The following is a 19,884-nucleotide window of genomic DNA, read 5'->3' as shown; positions in this document are numbered from 1 at the left end:
AACAAAATGTACGCAATTCAGGTACAATAGTTACATCCATGCCGGGGACATGAGAGCTGCTTATTTAAGTGTTTATTGGAAAGCCATGTGATGGAGATGGGGAGGGGGGCAAGTTTGGGATTAGGGTCGGGGGAAGTAGCTGTTTTTGTTTTTGAAAGGATCATTATACAGCATGCCTTCTTAGACATAGACATTATGCAAATAACTACTACAATTGTGTTGTTGTTATTATTATTCAATGTATGGCTCTGCTTTGTGGTCTTTGTGACAGTATATTACCACTGTTTTATTAATGCATAGCCTACTGCCTTGCTGAATTGTAATAAAATATATTTAAAAAAAAAAAAAAAAGCTAATTCTGAATCTTCTATCATTAAAACAATCCTTGGATGGATTGGTTCATCGTATCTTCCACCTTACACTGGATCATCTGCACTAAAATAGATTCTGTCAATTTGTTTTGATTTTTTTTTCATAGTCTTGTTAACTTACTGTGCTACATTGCGATTTACAACAAAGTAGAAAATAGGACAGATGAATAATTGAATAGTGGGTGTTCTGTGTTGAACATATCTGACAGGGTAAAAGATTTCTGCTTCATAGGTCTTGCTGTATATTATAAATCCAAGTTTTTCTCTTATAGGCGCAGGGACAAGTCATGTCATGTTTGATCTGCCTGTGTCACTAACACAATCAAATTGGCACTCACACTTCAACACCTATTAAGCACATTTTAGCCTTGTAGATTGAATATCATGCCACTTCATAACACCCTGACTGGGAAGTGTGATAAACCCTGGAATTGGTGCAAGGAATAATGACATTAGATGCACCCTGGACTAACCCAAAGTGACGGAGTAAGACCCAGATCTGCTAACTGCATGCATTCTAAGCAGAGAGGCAGCTGCTGTGGCTTCAACAGCAGCCGATTGGCTAGTAGCAAGACTGTTCTTCGAAGCAGCCTCACAAAGCTGAAGCTGTGAACACAGAAGCATCAAGCACTGAACCAGCCAGCTGCGAAGAGGATGCTCATTTAAAACCATCATTGCTCTGATCTTCCTCTACAGCATTATGAGAACCTCACCTGGACCACTACTCACATTAGGTGTTCCAAGAATCAGCTTTCGGGATGTGAGTGTTGGTGCTTCCTTCAAAGAGTAAAAGAAAAGTGCAGACTAGTTTTAGAGACAGAAAAGCATCTCCCTTGAACAATCTAAGATACCTTGTACCTTGCACTTATAGTGGTCAGGTGCACGGGCAATAAGGAAACCCTTCACACCTTGATTAAATATTTTCTCCTGAAGATTCTACAAGTCCTGTCTGGGTAGTTTGAAGAATATTACACCTAAAAATGTCTGACCAAGAGATTGAAGACTTTGATGTGGACAGTATGTCGGACACCTCGCGAATGATCCCCGGCCTCCCTCCATACAACATGGAAGACCAGCTCTTGCCAATGGAATCCCGGGGTAAATGGGGTTGCTGGATTTGGACAGTGTTTGTCTCTGGAGCAAACTTTTTAGCTTTTCTTGTGAACTCCATAGTCCTGGCAGTTATATTTACCATTGTCTTGACCCCAACCATCGTAGTGGTCTATTTTGGATTTAAATGCCACTCAAGGGTAAGTAAAGATATCTTTATATATCTGAAAACTTGTTGTTGATCTTAAAGAGAACATGAAATGAGAGGTATATGGAGGCTGCTATATTTATTTCATTTTCAAAAACACCAGTCATCTGGCTGTTCTGCTTATCCTCTGCCTCTATTCCATACCATAGACCCTGACCAAGCATACAGCAGAGAAGATCAGGTGTTTCTGACATTATTATCAGATCTGACAAGATTAGCAGCATGCTTGTTTCTGGTGTGATTCAGACACTACTGCAGCCAAATAGATTGGCAGGGCTGCTAGGCAACTGGTATTGTTTAAAATGAAATACATATGGCAGCCTCCATATACTTCTCTTTTCAGGTTTATTTTAAATGAGCCATCTGTAGTCGGAACAGACGAATACAGACTTTATTGCTACAGTTTTGTGAAAGGCTGCGTTGACAGTGTGAAGATGTATAAACTTATCTTTAGATAGAGCAGATCAGTATGTTATGAATCTTGACTTTAAATGTACTTCTTGGTGCTTATATTAGATTAGAATTAGGATTAGTGCTAATATAAGGGTTTGATAAGGTTAATGTGAGGGCTAGTCGATTTGCACAAAGAACTACAGTACAGATCTCTCTGCTGAAGATTATTATACAGGTTTGAGAACGCTCAGGAGGGCACTGGGTGTGGGAAGGAGTTTCCTTCAAAATGCAAATGATTTTGGTGCAATTGTACTACATTAAGTTGATTATTAAATACAGATTTTGGAATTTCAGCAATACTTAAAGGTACTCTATGCATGGATAACTATGCTGGTTTCATTTCTATCATCCCTCTAAAAAACACCTATTATTACCTGGTTGTCATGCTGGTCCTCAGCTTTCAATATTTGTTTGAGTCTCTGACCAAGAAATGTTATGCAGAACTGGTGACCAGACTTCACTGGCTGCATGCTTGCTACAGGTCAGTCTCTTCATAAAAAGGTGAAGTAATAAGATGAGCACAATGGACAGGTAAGAAGCATTTTTAAAAGGATGTTAGCAGTGTCTGTCTCCACATTATTCTCACCGCAGGATTATTTTGAAAAGCAGCTATAACACCTGATGTTCTTTGCTGGAGTTGCAGTTTCAAACGCTATTGAGCGCATAGATGATATGCAATATAACAGTGGTTCAAAAAGCTCAGGACACAAAGAATCACATAAAGGCACAAACAGCATCACTGAGGCTAGGTTCTCAGGGAGCGTTGCGTTTCCTGTAACAGCTGGAACGCACAGCAGTGGATCGAGAAAGTTGCGCCGCACGTTATCTGTTGCATTGCGTACAGTGAAGTATACAGTCAATAAAAAAGTATGCTTCACTGTCACTGTTAACATGCATGTTTTGCGGTAAAGGTTGACGCAAACCGCACTACAATGCGGCTGTTATGCCGCCCTGCAATGCACCACCGTGAACCTAGCCTGAAAAATACTCTATCATTTGTTGACTAAAAAATAAAAATCAACCTCTAACAAACTCTTATTCATATACATTGATGCAGTGGTTGAATAGTACAGAAATGGTCCTTTGTTAGCATCACTGTATAGGAGACTAGTGGGGCTTACTGAAGTATACTGCCATAAACATGACATAGCAGTGGAAATGACAATAGTGTGCCATAACCAGCCTGTTTTCAACCCGGTTTAGAGTGATAAAATAAGAGAAGATTCATTCCATTGGCAACTTTTGTTGGAGCTGAGCTGATCCACATGTCACCGCTGCTTCCTGATGGCAGCTAAGGGGTTAAAGCACGTGCACCGGGAAGATCATTCTTCTCTAAGGTGTGAATGACATTGTGAATGTAAAGTGTCACTTCCCATCAGCCGCATGCATGTGCCTTGTGCATACATCAGAGCTGTGTGCTGCAATACAGGGCCGGCAGTAAAGCTGATATACAATGGATGGAAGCATCTGAAGCACATGGCTTTGGAATCTTTCTTTTGTATCAGGACCTATATTTGCAGTGCCAGTTAAATTCTGTGTAATAGAAGCCGAAAGTCAGAGTATAGGTAAAATGCCCCTACGGATACTTTACTACACTGTCTAGGCAGGGCTGTTTTTGGCAGTGCTTTTGGGTGTTCCTTCCCCATTGTTTGCCTAACCCTAGCTGATCTTCGTTTTGGTAAATTGCCTACCCAAAGCCTAAAGGTGTCCACTAATGATATGATCTTGATTGTACAATCTTACCAAATGTATGTAGTAGAAGGGTAAACTGAGTAAATATAGTCAGAATGGATACTTTAGGTAGTTACTCATATGACATAGATGTGGTAAGATTGTACAATCAAGATTGTGTCATTATCTCTTGCTTGGAGGAAAATTCAAATGCGACCCATCAGAGATTATTTGAGTGGGACACTGGGGCTTATTTGAGTTTAGTAGAGTATGCAACTCAGCATTTTCTCTTTGTTATAAAATAATATTCACAGCATAAAATCTACTACCACAAACAAAATTTGTAGCAGAACAGCATTCAAACAGCACTTTGTTCTTCAGTGGAAAGCTCCTTGCTTCAGTGGGCAGCTTCTGGCCGTATCCAAAGAGGTGATAACATTATTTATTGTTTACATTCCTTTGTCAGATACAATTAGTAAACATTCACAAACTGCCAGAACTCAGCTGTACTGAGCTGAGGAGGAGCAGAAAGAGCTGAGAAGTGATTACTAGGTAGATTTTAATATATAAATATAGCAGCAATGCAATAAAATGCAATGGCAGCTTTCAATCAGAGCAGATAAACTTTGGGAATTTGTAATTTGTAAACAGGCAATAAACTTGTGCATAAAAGCAAATATAACTGTATGGGTAATAAAAAGTAGTAAAACACATTTTTATTGAATGTTGTGTCAGAGTTTAATCCTACTTTAAGGCATTCCCATTGGTCCAGATCAATTAGATCATAGCAAAGAAATGAACAGCGCTACTTAAAAACAGATGAGTGCTTACCTGCAAAAGAGTGCAAGCCCCACTTATGGGATAAAATACACACTGAGCATACACATGACCTGTCTACCACTTGGAGGATGTTAGTTTCCTATAACAGCTTGCATGCAACTTGTTAAGTACTTGTCCCTCCCACTGCCGAAGAAGTCTTTCCTCCATGGGAGGGGACCTAACACTAACTAAATCCTACCTATGCATATGCATAGCCTGGGCGCGCTACCAAGTGAAATTGAAAATTGCGCAAAAAAGTGGGATCAGCGCATCACCAGGCCGCCTCTGAATGGCCTCTGCTCAGAGATGCGCTGAGCCCACCCAGAAACTACAAACGCACCTTGAACCCAAACAGAGGCTCTGCATATACACCAAAGGCAAAACATTTAAGTGGGAGCAGCTGACCAGAAATAAATTAAAACATAGCAAAGAAATGAACAGCGCTACTTAAAAACAGATGAGTGCTTACCTGCAAAAGAGTGCAAGCCCCATTTATGGGATAAAATACACACTGAGCATACACATGACCTGTCTACCACTTGGAGGATGTTAGTTTCCTATAACAGCTTGCATGCAACTTGTTAAGTACTTGTCCCTCCCACTGTCGAAGAAGTCTTTCCTCCATGGGAGGGGACCTAACACTAACTAAATCCTACCTATGCATATGCATAGACTGGGCGCGCTACCAAGTGAAATTGAAAATTGCGCAAAAAAATGTGGGATCAGCGCATCACCAGGCCGCCGTCTCAATTAGATACCAATTTTATCAGAGTTGGTGCAAATATTATAAAACTGGACAATGCAAAATTACCTGTGAATGCAATAATTGCACAGTTATAAAAAATTGAAACCGAATTTGCATCAACAAAGAAAACTTTGCAGTTCACTGATGAACTCTAGTCCATTCCACTGGTAATGGAACAATGGGAAACATCAGCAGAAAACTCAAATATGCCACTGCCAGGGCCCCTGGTCATTGTTCTCTGGGCAAGCAATTGGATCAGATGGCAAGGAGGGCATTCTATAATCAAGGTAGAAGTAATGTAAAAAACTTAAAAAAATAATTTTATAAATCCAAAATGGATAATGACACTGAAATTTAATAAAATATTTGTAAGACTGGTATGTTTCTGTCATGACACTATTTTGTTTTCACATTGCTGGCGTGTTTTTGTTGTTTATTCCTGGTAAATAGATAAAGGGTCATATATGATCTCTTTCACCTATTTATCTAATTGGGTGAGTATTTGGTTATCAATTATTAGAGGGTGAATAGTCACCACCATGAATCTCTCTATACTATTACCCACCTCATGTTTTGTGGGGAGATGAAGGTTGAGACAAGCCCCTTGTTTTTAATATTGGGGCAAATGAGTTTTTGAAAGTGATAGAATGCTCCACCCATTCTTGCAAGGCACCCCTCAATGTTGGAAGCTATATGGGTTAGTCAATGGATTTCTATCATGACAATGAAATAGGCCCTTCTAGTATGCCCATCCCTCCTCTCTCTCTCTTTCTCTCTCTTTCTCTCTCTCTCTCTCTCTCTCTCTCTCTCTCTCTCTCTCTCTCTCTCTCTTTTTTACAATATGGTTTTCAGGAAAAAAAATGTAATGCCATGTAAAATCTGAATAACATACTATGAAGATTTGCAAATTACTTGAATTGAATACTTAACAGAAAATAGTACAGAGGCAACATAGCAAATGTTGAAACTGAAAAGTTATTGTTTACTGAAAAACATATGTTAATTTTGAGCTTGATAACCGCAACACATCTCAAAAGAGTTGAAATATATAAAAGGTAACAAAAGAGTGGAACAGTTGTATACAGCTAAAAAGCTAGCAAACAAATGGAACACGTGACCTTACAACTAATTAGCTATTTAGCTTAATTGCCAACATGTCATTACCGTGAACACCATAGATGTTGAGGGTTGTTTTCTTTAAACAGACTTCAAAGAACACCAGTCTTAAAGGGAATCTGAAGTGAAAATAAACTGATGACGTAATGATTTGTATGTGTAGTACTGCTAAATAATAGAACATTAGTAGCACAGATGTGAGTCTTATATTGTTTACAGTACAGGAAGAGTTGAGAAACCTATGAAAAAGAGCTTCTCTGAGCTCTCCAACCTAACTTGGGTTGGCTACAGTGCAGTTTTCTGAATCACTTATCTCAACCTGTCTCTCTCTGTTTCTTGTTTGTTTAGGCCTCGTTCACATCAATTAGCACAGATGGCTGTGAAAAAAGGAACCTTTATTTCCAAATAACATATTATTGACATATATTGTACTAGGGACACAATTTAAATGTTGCAATTACCCGGAACAAATGGGCAAATAAAATGTGTCTATTTCATTATCAATAGCACATTTTATTTTTAAACTACAATGGCTGAAAGCTGAGAAATGGTGATTTTTTTTCATTTTTTTTTTCTTCTTCTTCTTCTCTGCAAAATACATATAAAAAATATTTAGCAAAAAGGTCAGTTTAGACTTACCTGGTAAAGATGTTTCTAAACATCTCAGTGTACGGCAGGAAAAGGAGAGACTCCAGGCTCCTCCTCCAAGGGAAACACAATTGACAAGAAGTTTAAAAGGCCCCCACCCCCTGCTACCCTCAGTATATAGACAAGAAATCCGGCCAATGAGACACCCAAACGTGACCCAGAATCCTGTCTACAGCTCAATCCACACCAAAACAGTGCAAAAAAAGTCAGGAAGAAAGAATAGAAGGCAGCATAGAGGGAGGGATGTAGTATGCCGTACACTGAGATGTTTAGAAACATCTTTACCAGGTAAGTCTAAACTGACCTTTCTCTAACCATCTCAGTGTATGGCAGGAAAAGGAGAGATAGGCAAGTAACCCCCTACTCACATGAGGGAGGGACTGCTGCCTGAAGCACCTTTCGACCAAAATGTTGGCCTTGACTGAAGAAGAGTCCCATCTAAAATGCATATCTGGACCAATCAGTCTTTGGTTCTCCCAAAAAGCTAATCGCTTCAATTCTCTGTAGATTGAAAATAATGCAAGGCTGACAAGCGCAAGGCTAACAAAGCCTATGCGAATAAGCGCAAGGCTAACAAAGCCTATGCAAATGAACGCAAGGCTAACAAAGCCTATGCGAATGAACGCAAGGCTAACAAAGCCTATGCGAATGAACGCAAGGCTAACAAAGCCTATGCGAATGAACGCAAGGCTAACAAAGCCTGTGCGAATGAACGCAAGGCTAACAAAGCCTGTGCGAATGAACGCAAGGCTAACAAAGCCTGTGCGAATGAACGCAAGGCTAACAAAGCCTGTGCGAATGAACGCAAGGCTAACAAAGCCTGTGCGAATGAACGCAAGGCTAACAAAGCCTGTGCGAATGAACGCAAGGCTAACAAAGCCTGTGCGAATGAACGCAAGGCTAACAAAGCCTGTGCGAATGAACGCAAGGCTAACAAAGCCTATGCGGATGAACGCAAGGCTAACAAAGCCTATGCGAATGAACGCAAGGCTAACAAAGCCTATGCGAATGAACGCAAGGCTAACAAAGCCTATGCGAATGAACGCAAGGCTAACAAAGCCTATGCGAATGAACGCAAGGCTAACAAAGCCTATGCGAATGAACGCAAGGCTAACAAAGCCTATGCGAATGAACGCAAGGCTAACAAAGCCTATGCGAATGAACGCAAGGCTAACAAAGCCTATGCGAATGAACGCAAGGCCAACAAAGCCTATGCGAATGAACGCAAGGCCAACAAAGCCTATGCGAATGAACGCAAGGCCAACAAAGCCTATGCGAATGAACGCAAGGCCAACAAAGCCTATGCGAATGAATGCAAGGCCAACAAAGCCTATGCGAATGAACGCAAGGCAAACAAAGCCTATGCGAATGAACGCAAGGCCAACAAAGCCTATGCGAATGAACGCAAGGCCAACAAAGCCTATGCGAATGAACGCAAGGCCAACAAAGCCTATGCGAATGAACGCAAGGCCAACAAAGCCTATGCGAATGAACGCAAGGCCAACAAAGCCTATGCGAATGAACGCAAGGCCAACAAAGCCTATGCGAATGAACGCAAGGCCAACAAAGCCTATGCGAATGAACGCAAAGCCAACAAAGCCTATGCGAATGAACGCAAGGCCAACAAAGCCTATGCGAATGAACGCAAGGCCAACAAAGCCTATGCAAATGAACGCAAGGCCAACAAAGCCTATGCGAATGAACGCAAGGCCAACAAGCCTATGCGAATGAACGCAAGGCCAACAAGCCTATGCGAATGAACGCAAGGCTAACAAAGCCTATGCGAATGAACGCAAGGCCAACAAAGCCTATGCGAATGAACGCAAGGCCAACAAGCCTATGCGAATGAACGCAAGGCCAACAAGCCTATGCGAATGAATGCAAGGCCAACAATCGTCTGCAAATGAACGCAAGGCCAACAATCGTCTGCGAATGAACGCAAGGCCAACAAGCCTATGCGAATGAACGCAAGGCCAACAAGCCTATGCGAATGAACGCAAGGCCAACAAGCCTATGCGAATGATTGCAAGGCCAACAAGCCTATGCGAATGAACGCAAGGCCAACAAGCCTATGCGAATGAACGCAAGGCCAACAAGCCTATGCGAATGAACGCAAGGCCAACAATCGTCTGCGAATGAACGCAAGGCCAACAATCGTCTGCGAATGAAAGCAAAGCTATCAAGCGTCTGCAAAATGAAAGCAAAGCTATCAAGCGTCTGCAAAATGAAAGCAAAGCTATCAAGCGTCTGCAAAATGAAAGCAAAGCTATCAAGCGTCTGCAAAATGAAAGCAAAGCTATCAAGCGTCTGCAAAATGAAAGCAAAGCTATCAAGCGTCTGCAAAATGAAAGCAAAGCTATCAAGCGTCTGCAAAATGAAAGCAAAGCTATCAAGCGTCTGCAAAATGAAAGCAAAGCTATCAAGCGTCTGCAAAATGAAAGCAAAGCTATCAAGCGTCTGCAAAATGAAAGCAAAGCTATCAAGCGTCTGCAAAATGAAAGCAAAGCTATCAAGCGTCTGCAGAATGAAAGCAAAGCTATCAAGCGTCTGCAAAATGAAAGCAAAGCTATCAAGCGTCTGCAAAATGAAAGCAAAGCTATCAAGCGTCTGCAAAATGAAAGCAAAGCTATCAAGCGTCTGCAAAATGAAAGCAAAGCTATCAAGCGTCTGCAAAATGAAAGCAAAGCTATCAAGCGTCTGCAAAATGAAAGCAAAGCTATCAAGCGTCTGCAAAATAAAAGCAAAGCTATCAAGCGTCTGCAAAATGAAAGCAAAGCTATCAAGCGTCTGCAAAATGAAAGCAAGGCTATCAAGCGTTTGCAAAATGAAAGCAAAGCTATCAAGCGTTTGCAAAATGAAAGCAAAGCTATCAAGCGTCTGCAAAATGAAAGCAAAGCTATCCAGCGTCTGCAAATGAAAGCAAAGCTATCAAGCGTCTGCAAATGAAAGCAAAGCTATCAAGCGTCTGCAAATGAAAGCAAAGCTATCAAGCGTCTGCAAATGAAAGCAAGTCTTGCGAGCCTATGCCCATGAAAGCAAGGTTAACAAGCATATGCAAATAAATGCTAATGAATGCAAATAATTGCAAATGAATGCAAATGAATGCAAGGCTGACAATCTTCTGTAAATTGAAGCAAAGCTATCATGCATATGTAAATAAAAGCAAAGCTGACAAGTATATGCAAATAAATGCAAGGCTTAACAAGCCTCTGCAAAAGAAATCAAGTCTTGGAAGCCTATGCAAAATGAAAGCAAGGCTAACAAGCATATGCAAATAAAATCTAGGTTAACAAGTCTCAGCAATTTATAATCTGCACACAAATGCAAATCAGGGGACCACCTGAAATTATTCAGAGATTTGTTGGGTGAACGTTTCTCTACCCCTAATTCTGCCAATCAACTTTATTCCTGTGCAGGCTTGACCAGCTAATTTGTTATAATCCCGGGGAAGCCTATTGTTGCAATGGCAACATTCCACCTTCATCCAGTCCTGCATCTATTGCTTGCTTGTTTGGACACAGGAGAAGAAATAGCACAAAACATACAAGGGAAACCACTCTAATCTCAGCCATGTGAATGCATTTTCCCAGCAAATAATTATCAGTCCCCATAGCTAGCATGTAACAATCCTATGCAAATGCTAGACCTGAAAATTACTTCTGTAAACTCACAGGAATAGGATCAGGGGTAAGGGCTTTTAGCAATCGCTGAGCCCCATCTGGAGAAAAGAGAAACTTAGGGATTCTAATCTTTGTACTGTCCCCTCAGATTCTCCCCCCAAGCAAATACATGGTAAACGCTACATCACCGTGTTGTCTGCCGACAGAGGATCCGCCATGACTTGCAACAGCAACCGCTCAGCCGGCGTCTCTGTCTCCTCCATTATACTGGAGTGATCCGGAAGTACCACATCCTTAAGCTTCTGCTGTGATCACTTCCTACGGCTGCTGGAGGACGGCATTGTCCATATACAAAAATCTTGGTGCCGTCTCATCCTAGCCATCTCCCCCTTGTCAGATGCCACTGTGCACCCGCGTGCACTCACCGCTCAAACTGCCCACCTGGCCGAGCTAAGTGAGATCATCTGCGACCCTTCAGGCTACCGAAGGGGGGAGATTCCCAGCGTCATAACACACACAGACATGATGACCACCTGGGAACAGAAGCACTATGTCTAACTATTGCAGGCAGGATAAACTTCCCAACGCCTGATCACAGGCCAGGATAGGATCTTATCCCAAACAAACTGCTCTGCATAGCTACACAAAGTCGCCAAATAGATAAATAAACTACAGCTGTCAACTGTGTCCTCGGCAGGCCGGAAACACAAGATACTGAGGGTAGCAGGGGGTGGGGGCCTTTTAAACTTCTTGTCAATTGTGTTTCTCTTGGAGGAGGAGCCTGGAGTCTCTCCTTTTCCTGCCGTACACTGAGATGGTTAGAGAAAGTACTGCTCAAAGAAAGCTTAGTTTGTCCCGCAAAAAAAAATATATAGATGATTTCAGTGTGATAAGTAGAGATAAAGTTATTGGCAAATGAATGGGAGGACCGTGATGTGAAAATTGCTCTGGTTTTGAAGGGAAAAAAAAGCTGTGGTACTGAAGTGGTTAATTTGGAATAGATGTTTGCTATGAAATTCAGGTAAATTTAGACAAACATAAAAAGTTCTTTTCAAGCCTTGGACTACAGTTCTAAACCCTTTAACCAGTTCACCCCCAAGGGTTTTTATCCTAACGGACCAGAGCAATTTTCAGTTGTCAGCGCTCCTCCCTTTTATTCCCTAATAACTTTATTACTACTTATCACAAGAAAAAGATCTATACCTCGTTTTTTTCGCCACCAATTAGGCTTTCTGTGGATAGTACATTTTGCTAAGAATTTTTTTATTCTAAATGCATTTTAATGAGAAAAACAGAAAAAAAAGAAAAAAAATCATTATTTCTCAGTGTTCAGCCTTTATAGTTTTAAAATTAAACATTCTCCTGTGGATAAAACAAACACGTTTTATTTTCCCAGTGGTCCCGATAATTAAACCGTTTAGATTATGTCCCTACCACAATGTATGGCGACAGTATATTATTTTGAAATATAAGTGGTTATTTTTCTGTTTGTTCTGGCCATAATTACAAGCCCCTATGTAATAAATTAAAATTAATTTTCCCTAATAAAATATAGAATAAAAAAAGCTGAGTCCCTAAGGCAACTATTTATTTATTTTTTTTAAGCTGATTTTTTTCTTTTACAAGTGTTTTTTTTGGGGGGGAGGGTTGGAAGTGTAATTTTATTAATGATGTGTATATACTTGAAAATGTATGTATTTTGCAGGTGTAATATACTTTTTGGCCACAAGATGGCGCTAGTGAACACTCATAGGACGTGTTCATTTTTTTTTTTTTTTTTTTACACTTTATTAAACTGTTACATTTCCTGTTTATGTGAATGGACGTAGCCGCTGTTCGCGGTCACGTCCATTCACTCCAGGCACTGCGATTGGGTAGAGGACTGTTCGGTCCTCTTCCCCAATCACCCAGCACGGGATCCCGACGATAATGGCGGCGGTAGCGGCGGACACACGGCGGTAGCAGCGGCGGGAATGCGCGACGTATTAAAACGTCATGTTGCTGTTAATAGCGGTAAGCATGACGTTTTAATACGTTAGGATGGCGGTAAATGGTTAAATACATTTTGTTTTCCATATCACTCTATCTTTCTGTAAATTTGAATTAACCCATGAATTCTGTAACCTGTAGGTCACTTAAGTTGTTTCTGTAACTGCAGAGATGTGAAGCTACAGGAATATCATTTCAGTTGTTCTCAATCAAGAACCTGTACATTTTCATTCACTAATACAGCATTTGCATAGAACTGTTGCAACTTTGCATACACTGGTAGCGGAGGATGTGGACAATGATGTGTGATGAGCAGAAGAGCTGGCATGGCATCCACATTACTAGGCAGCAGGTGAATGGTGTCACATCTGATGTCAGCCACCTAAGCCTGCTGTGTATCTCAACACTGCTAAGTAAGGGCTTCTGCCAAATGAGTGTTTTACTGGCAGATCTGCAACATGTGTTGAGTTGTCCAGGCTGATGTCTAATCTCCCTCCACTGCACAGCACTGACTGCAAATCCTGTTGCCGGAGCTGCTACGGCACCCAGCAAAGTTCAGAGACCCTTTGTTTCCTCTGCATTAAGGATGAAAACAGGAGCTGTACAAACTTCAATGCAAGAGAAATGGAGCGAGTGCGGAAGAGGAGAGGGGAGACTATGTGTATGTATGAATGAGCTAGATGTGGCATAATGTGTGTACGTACATATTACATGTGTGCATTATCAGGGCCGCCTCTTGCACACTGCATGCATTTCCGATTCAGATTCCGCTTTTTAATCGTTTTTTACCTCCGATTCCGATTTTTAATCTTTACTGCATGCTGCGTTTTTTGATCCGTTTTTCTGTTGAATGTATTCAGGGAAAATCGGAATTGAAAATCGGAATCGGAAACTGAATCAGAATCGGAATCAGAAAATGGATTTGCAGTGTGCAGGGAGCCTAAGAAGAAAAAACTGTGATGATTTGATAAATCTGTCCCTGTGACTCTAGGCATGTTATTACGTAATAATGTGCGGCATGAAGATGGGGACCATGGAGACACGGACTGACAGAGGAGCGCATGTGCTGGGACAGGTGAGGCACTACTCTACTGAAGACATTGCAGAGGCCCCAGGGAGGACAGTTAAGTTGGGGGGTGACCCCACAAAATACTATACCCTCCACCATGCCTATAAAAACAAAATATACTACAGCCCTCACCAACATACCTCCCTGACATGACCAGAGCAGAGACTAGAGCGTACTGTGTAACATTGGTGCAAACAGCTAGGTGACATCTGTGGTCCAGCTCTGCTCATCACGGTACCTTTTTGTCCTGCCCACCAAGGCTTTCTCAAAACAGAAGAAAGCTGATCTGGCTCTTAAAGTGCAGCCTGAGGGGATTATTTTTATCAGTGTTCTCAATGTTCTTAACATGCTCGGCAATATGTGTTCCGAGCTGCCTCTTTGTTTTCCCTATATAGAGCAAACCACATGGACACAGGGCTGTATTTAGGGTTGGGGCTCCCCTAGGCACCCCAAACCTATGGCGCCCCCCCAGGAGAATGTTGGCGGCGCGCGAAGCGCGCCGCGGCGAAAAATGGGCGTGGCCACAGAATGCAGTGGGCGTGTCCATAACACAGTGGGTGTGGCCAATTAAAATATCCTAGTAAGAGTGCAGCCCAAAGTCAGTGGGACCATGGTTTCTCCCTGGGTATAAGTAAAGTGACCTTAAAAAAGCAAGTAGGAAATGTTCCCCCCTCCCCAAACCCCCCCCCCACACCCACACACACACACACACACACACACACACACATTAGCCAGTGTTCTCTCGCACAAAATAGTGGTAGGTATTAGAGTGTGAGCTCCCCTGAGAAAAGTCAGTAACATGACTATGTTCTCTGCAAAGTGCTGCAGAAGATGCCAGTGCTATATAAATACATAATAATATGGTAGGACATTAGACTATGGGAGAATTAGATTGTAAGCTCCTCAGAGGATTGTTAGTGACATGACTACGTACTCCGTGAAGTACTGCTAAAGATGTAAGTGCAATATAGTACAGTGGTATGGCAGCATGATGGCGTAGTGGTTAGCACTCTCGCCTTGCAGCGCTGGGTTCCTGGTTCGAATCCTAGCCAGGTCAACATCTGCAAGGAGTTTGTATGTTCTCCCTTTGTCTGTGTGGGTTTCCTTAAGACACTCTGGTTTCCTCCCACATCCCAACAACATACGATACAGATAAGTATAATGTTAATTGGCTTCCCCTAAAAATTGGCCCTAGACTACGATACATACATAGACATATGACTATGGTAGGGATTAGATTGTGAGCCCCTCTGTGGGACAGTTATATGACAAACCAATACATACTCTGTACAGCGCTGCGTAATATGTTGGCGCTATATAAATAATTAGTATAAGTACAGTAGCCAGGTCTATAGGTGTCCAAATGTAGACATACTATAGGTGTCCCCAGTATAGATATCCAGGTCTATAGGTATCCCCAGTTTAGGTAGTAGTCAGGGGCGTAACTAGAAATCACTGGGCCCCCTTGCGAGAATTTGGATGCCCCCCCATAGGTGCCAAATAATCATAATGGGGCAGCGTTTCACCATAAAATAATCGTAATGTGTGCAGCATTTCAGCAGAGAATAATCACGAGTGCAACATTTCAGCAAAGAATAATCGCAATGTGGGCAACATTTCACCAGAAAATAATCGCAATGTGGGCAACATTTCACCAGAAAATAATCGCAATGTGGGCAACATTTCAGCAAAGAATAATCGCAATGATTGCAACATTTCAGCAAAGAATAATCGCAATGTGGGCAACATTTCACCAGAAAATAATCGCAATGAGTGCAACATTTCAGCAAAGAATAATCGCAATGTGGGCAACATTTCACCAGAAAATAATCGCAATGAGTGCAACATTTCAGCAAAGAATAATCGCAATGTGGGCAACATTTCACCAGAAAATAATCGCAATGTGGGCAACATTTCAGCAAAGAATAATCGCAATGATTGCAACATTTCAGCAGAGAATAATTGCAATGTGGGCAACATTTCACCAGAAAATAATCGCAATGTGGGCAACATTGCACCAGAAAATAATCGCAATGAGTGCAACATTTCAGCAGAGAATAATTGCAATGTGGGCAACATTTCACCAGAAAATAATCGCAATGTGGGCAACATTGCACCAGAAAATAATCGCAATGTGGGCAACATTGCACCAGAAAATAATCGCAATGAGTGCAACATTTCAGCAGAGAATAATTGCAATGTGGGCAACATTTCACCAGAAAATAATCACAATGTGGGCAGCATTTCAGCAGTAAATCACACAGTGGGCAGCATAACACCAGTGGGCTGGCTGAGTACCTGGCTGGGTGAGCGGGTAGTGGGCTGGCTGGGTAGCTGGGTGAGCAAGCAGTGGGCTGGCTGAGTAATTAATTGCAGTATTTGTATAGCGCCTTTCTCCTGTTGGACTCAAAGCACTTGCGAGGCAGCCACTAGAGCGCACTCAGTAGGCAGTAGCAGTGTTAAGGAGACTTGCCCAAGAAACTTCTTACTGAATAGGTGCTGGCTTACTGAACAGGCAGAGCCGAGATTTGAACCAAGGTCTCCTGTGTCAGAGGCAGAGCCCTTAACCATTACACTTTCCAGCCACTGCCTGGCTAAGCGAGCGGGCAGTGGGCTGGGTACCTGGCTGGGCAGCGGGCTGGCTGGGTACTTGGCTGGGCATGCGGGCTGGCTGGGTACCTGGCTGGCCATGCGGGCTGGCTGGGTACCTGGCTGGCCATGCGGGCTGGCTGGGTACCTGGCTGGCCATGCGGGCTGGCTGGGTACCTGGCTGGCCATGCGGGCTGGCTGGGTACCTGGCTGGGCATGCGGGCTGGCTGGGTACCTGGCTGGGCAGCGGGCTGGCTGGGTACCTGGCTGGGCATGCTGGCTGGGTACCTGGCTGGGCATGCGGGCTGGCTGGGTACCTGGCTGGGCATGCGGGCTGGCTGGGTACCTGGCTGGGCATGCGGGCTGGCTGGGTACCTGGCTGGGCAGCGGGCTGGCTGGGTACCTGGCTGGGCAGCGGGCTGGCTGGGTACCTGGCTGGGCAGCGGGCTGGCTGGGTACCTGGCTGGGCAGCGGGCTGGCTGGGTACCTGGCTGGGCATGCGGGCTGGCTGGGTACCTGGCTGGGCATGCTGGCTGGCTGGGTACCTGGCTGGGCATGCTGGCTGGCTGGGTACCTGGCTGGGCATGCGGGCTGGCTGGGTACCTGGCTGGGCATGCGGGCTGGCTGGGTACCTGGCTGGGCATGCGGGCTGGCTGGGTACCTGGCTGGGCATGCGGGCTGGCTGGGTACCTGGCTGGGCATGCGGGCTGGCTGGGTACCTGGCTGGGCATGCGGGCTGGCTGGGTACCTGGCTGGCCATGCGGGCTGGCTGGGTACCTGGCTGGCCATGCGGGCTGGCTGGGTACCTGGCTGGCCATGCGGGCTGGCTGGGCAGCGTGCTGGCTGGGTACCTGGCTGGGCAGCGGGCTGGCTGGGTACCTGGCTGGGCATGCTGGCTGGCTGGGTACCTGGCTGGGCATGCGGGCTGGCTGGGTACCTGGCTGGGCATGCGGGCTGGCTGGGTACCTGGCTGGGCATGCGGGCTGGCTGGGTACCTGGCTGGGCATGCGGGCTGGCTGGGTACCTGGCTGGGCATGCGGGCTGGCTGGGTACCTGGCTGGGCATGCGGGCTGGCTGGGTACCTGGCTGGGCATGCGGGCTGGCTGGGTACCTGGCTGGGCATGCGGGTTGGCTGGGTACCTGGCTGGCCATGCGGGCTGGCTGGGTACCTGGCTGGCCATGCGGGCTGGCTGGGTACCTGGCTGGCCATGCGGGCTGGCTGGGTACCTGGCTGGCCATGCGGGCTGGCTGGGTACCTGGCTGGCCATGCGGGCTGGCTGGGTACCTGGCTGGCCATGCGGGCTGGCTGGGTACCTGGCTGGCCATGCGGGCTGGCTGGGCAGCGTGCTGGCTGGGTACCTGGCTGGGCAGCGGGCTGGCTGGGTACCTGGCTGGGCATGCTGGCTGGCTGGGTACCTGGCTGGGCATGCTGGCTGGCTGGGTACCTGGCTGGGCATGCTGGCTGGCTGGGTACCTGGCTGGGCATGCTGGCTGGGTACCTGGCTGGGCATGCTGGCTGGCTGGGTACCTGGCTGGGCATGCTGGCTGGCTGGGTACCTGGCTGGGAAGCGGGCTGGCTGGGTACCTGGCTGGGCATGCGGGCTGGCTGGGTACCTGGCTGGGCAGCAGGCTGGCTGGGAAGCGGGCTGGCTGGGTACCTGGCTGGGCAGCGGGCTGGCTGGGTACCTGGCTGGGCATGCGGGCTGGCTGGGTACCTGGCTGGGCAGCGGGCTGGCTGGGTACCTGGCTGGGCAGCGGGCTGGCTGGGTACCTGGCTGGGCAGCGGGCTGGCTGGGTACCTGGCTGGGCAGCGGGCTGGCTGGGTACCTGGCTGGGCAGCGGGCTGGCTGGGTACCTGGCTGGGCAGCGGGCTGGCTGGGTACCTGGCTGGGCAGCGGGCTGGCTGGGTACCTGGCTGGGCATGCGGGCTGGCTGGGTACCTGGCTGGGCAGCGGGCTGGCTGGGTACCTGGCTGGGCATGCTGGCTGGCTGGGTACCTGGCTGGGCATGCTGGCTGGGTACCTGGCTGGGCATGCGGGCTGGCTGGGTACCTGGCTGGGCATGCGGGCTGGCTGGGTACCTGGCTGGGCATGCGGGCTGGCTGGGTACCTGGCTGGGAAGCGGGCTGGCTGGGTACCTGGCTGGGCAGCAGGCTGGCTGGGTACCTGGCTGGGCATGCGGGCTGGCTGGGTACCTGGCTGGGCAGCAGGCTGGCTGGGTACCTGGCTGGGCATGCGGGCTGGCTGGGTACCTGGCTGGGCAGCGGGCTGGCTGGGTACCTGGCTGGGCAGCGGGCTGGCTGGGTACCTGGCTGGGCATGCGGGCTGGCTGGGTACCTGGCTGGGCAGCGGGCTGGCTGGGTACCTGGCTGGGCATGCGGGCTGGCTGGGTACCTGGCTGGGCATGCGGGCTGGCTGGGTACCTGGCTGGGCATGCGGGCTGGCTGGGTACCTGGCTGGGCATGCGGGCTGGCTGGGTACCTGGCTGGGCATGCGGGCTGGCTGGGTACCTGGCTGGGCAGCGGGCTGGCTGGGTACCTGGCTGGGCATGCGGGCTGGCTGGGTACCTGGCTGGGCATGCTGGCTGGCTGGGTACCTACCTGGCTGGGCGAGCTGGCTCCTGGCTGGGTAGCTGGGCTGCAGTTGCCAGCGGCTCCTTCGCGTGTCTCCCGGGCTCCTGCCCTCCAGCAGAGTGGCAGCTGTTGGCCAGGCCCAGGACGAGATCCTTAACTCTGCATGCCCCCTCCTGGTCTAGTGACGTCACTAGACCAGGCGGCGGCATGCAGAGTTAAGGATTATGTCCTGGCCGGCCGCAGCCACTCTGCTGGAGGGCGGGGGTGAGCGAGCTCCCCTTATCTGTAAGTGCCCTCTCCGCCGCTCGCCCCCCCCCCCCCCCCCCCCCCCGCTCAGCAAAAAAAAAAAAAATTAAATTTTTTTTTTATGAATAGAAAAAAAAATAAAAATAAAAAAAAAAAAAAAATGAACTATAGGTGGCCGCCCCCCCCGAGGACCCGCCCATGGCACCGGCCCACGGGTGCCTCTTAGTAGATACGGCCCTGCATGGACATCTTATACAGTATACAATTTTTTCTGAATAACAATTAATGTTAGATGTCATAGGCCCCAGTGCCAACTAGGTTTCACTTTTTTTCACTGGCTTTTCAAATTTGGCACCTTCCTTGTTGTCATATAGGGTCTTTCGCCTACTATACTCGTAATTTTATCATTTAGCAACAACACAAGCTAATGTTTTTGCAGTAGGTTTTGCAGCGTACGTTAAAAAGGGGCGCTGGGAAAAAAGGGCGCCGGGTTTTTAACGATAAGCATGGATAACGTTTAAAAATGTATTGTACTGTATTTCGTTTAAAATTAATGTTTTATAAAGTTATAAATCATTAAATAATGTGCATTAAATCGGCAATTGTAAAAACGTTAATCTTTCGTTTAAATAGTGAAACGTATAATAACGTTTAAAAAAAAAATTTACTAAGTAACCCTCCCTGTACCTACCCCTAACCCCTAGACCCCCCTGTTGAT

At 46.0% G+C, this 19,884-nt stretch overlaps 1 protein-coding gene across 1 annotated transcript in view; it reads left to right on the top strand.

Annotated features, from left to right (window-relative positions):
- The first annotated feature begins 932 nt into the window (after positions 1-932).
- Positions 933-19,884, top strand: part of LOC137522695 (transmembrane protein 88-like) — a 194,996-nt gene continuing 176,044 nt past the window's right edge. The window contains exon 1 of the mRNA XM_068242760.1: positions 933-1,621. Coding sequence (XP_068098861.1) covers positions 1,352-1,621 — 270 coding nt within the window. The 5' untranslated portion in view covers positions 933-1,351. The remainder of the gene's footprint in view (positions 1,622-19,884) is intronic.

This window comes from Hyperolius riggenbachi, chromosome 6, assembly GCF_040937935.1.
Source record: "Hyperolius riggenbachi isolate aHypRig1 chromosome 6, aHypRig1.pri, whole genome shotgun sequence".
Lineage (NCBI taxonomy): Eukaryota > Metazoa > Chordata > Amphibia > Anura > Hyperoliidae > Hyperolius > Hyperolius riggenbachi.
This window is presented reverse-complemented; position numbering and strand designations above follow the sequence as displayed.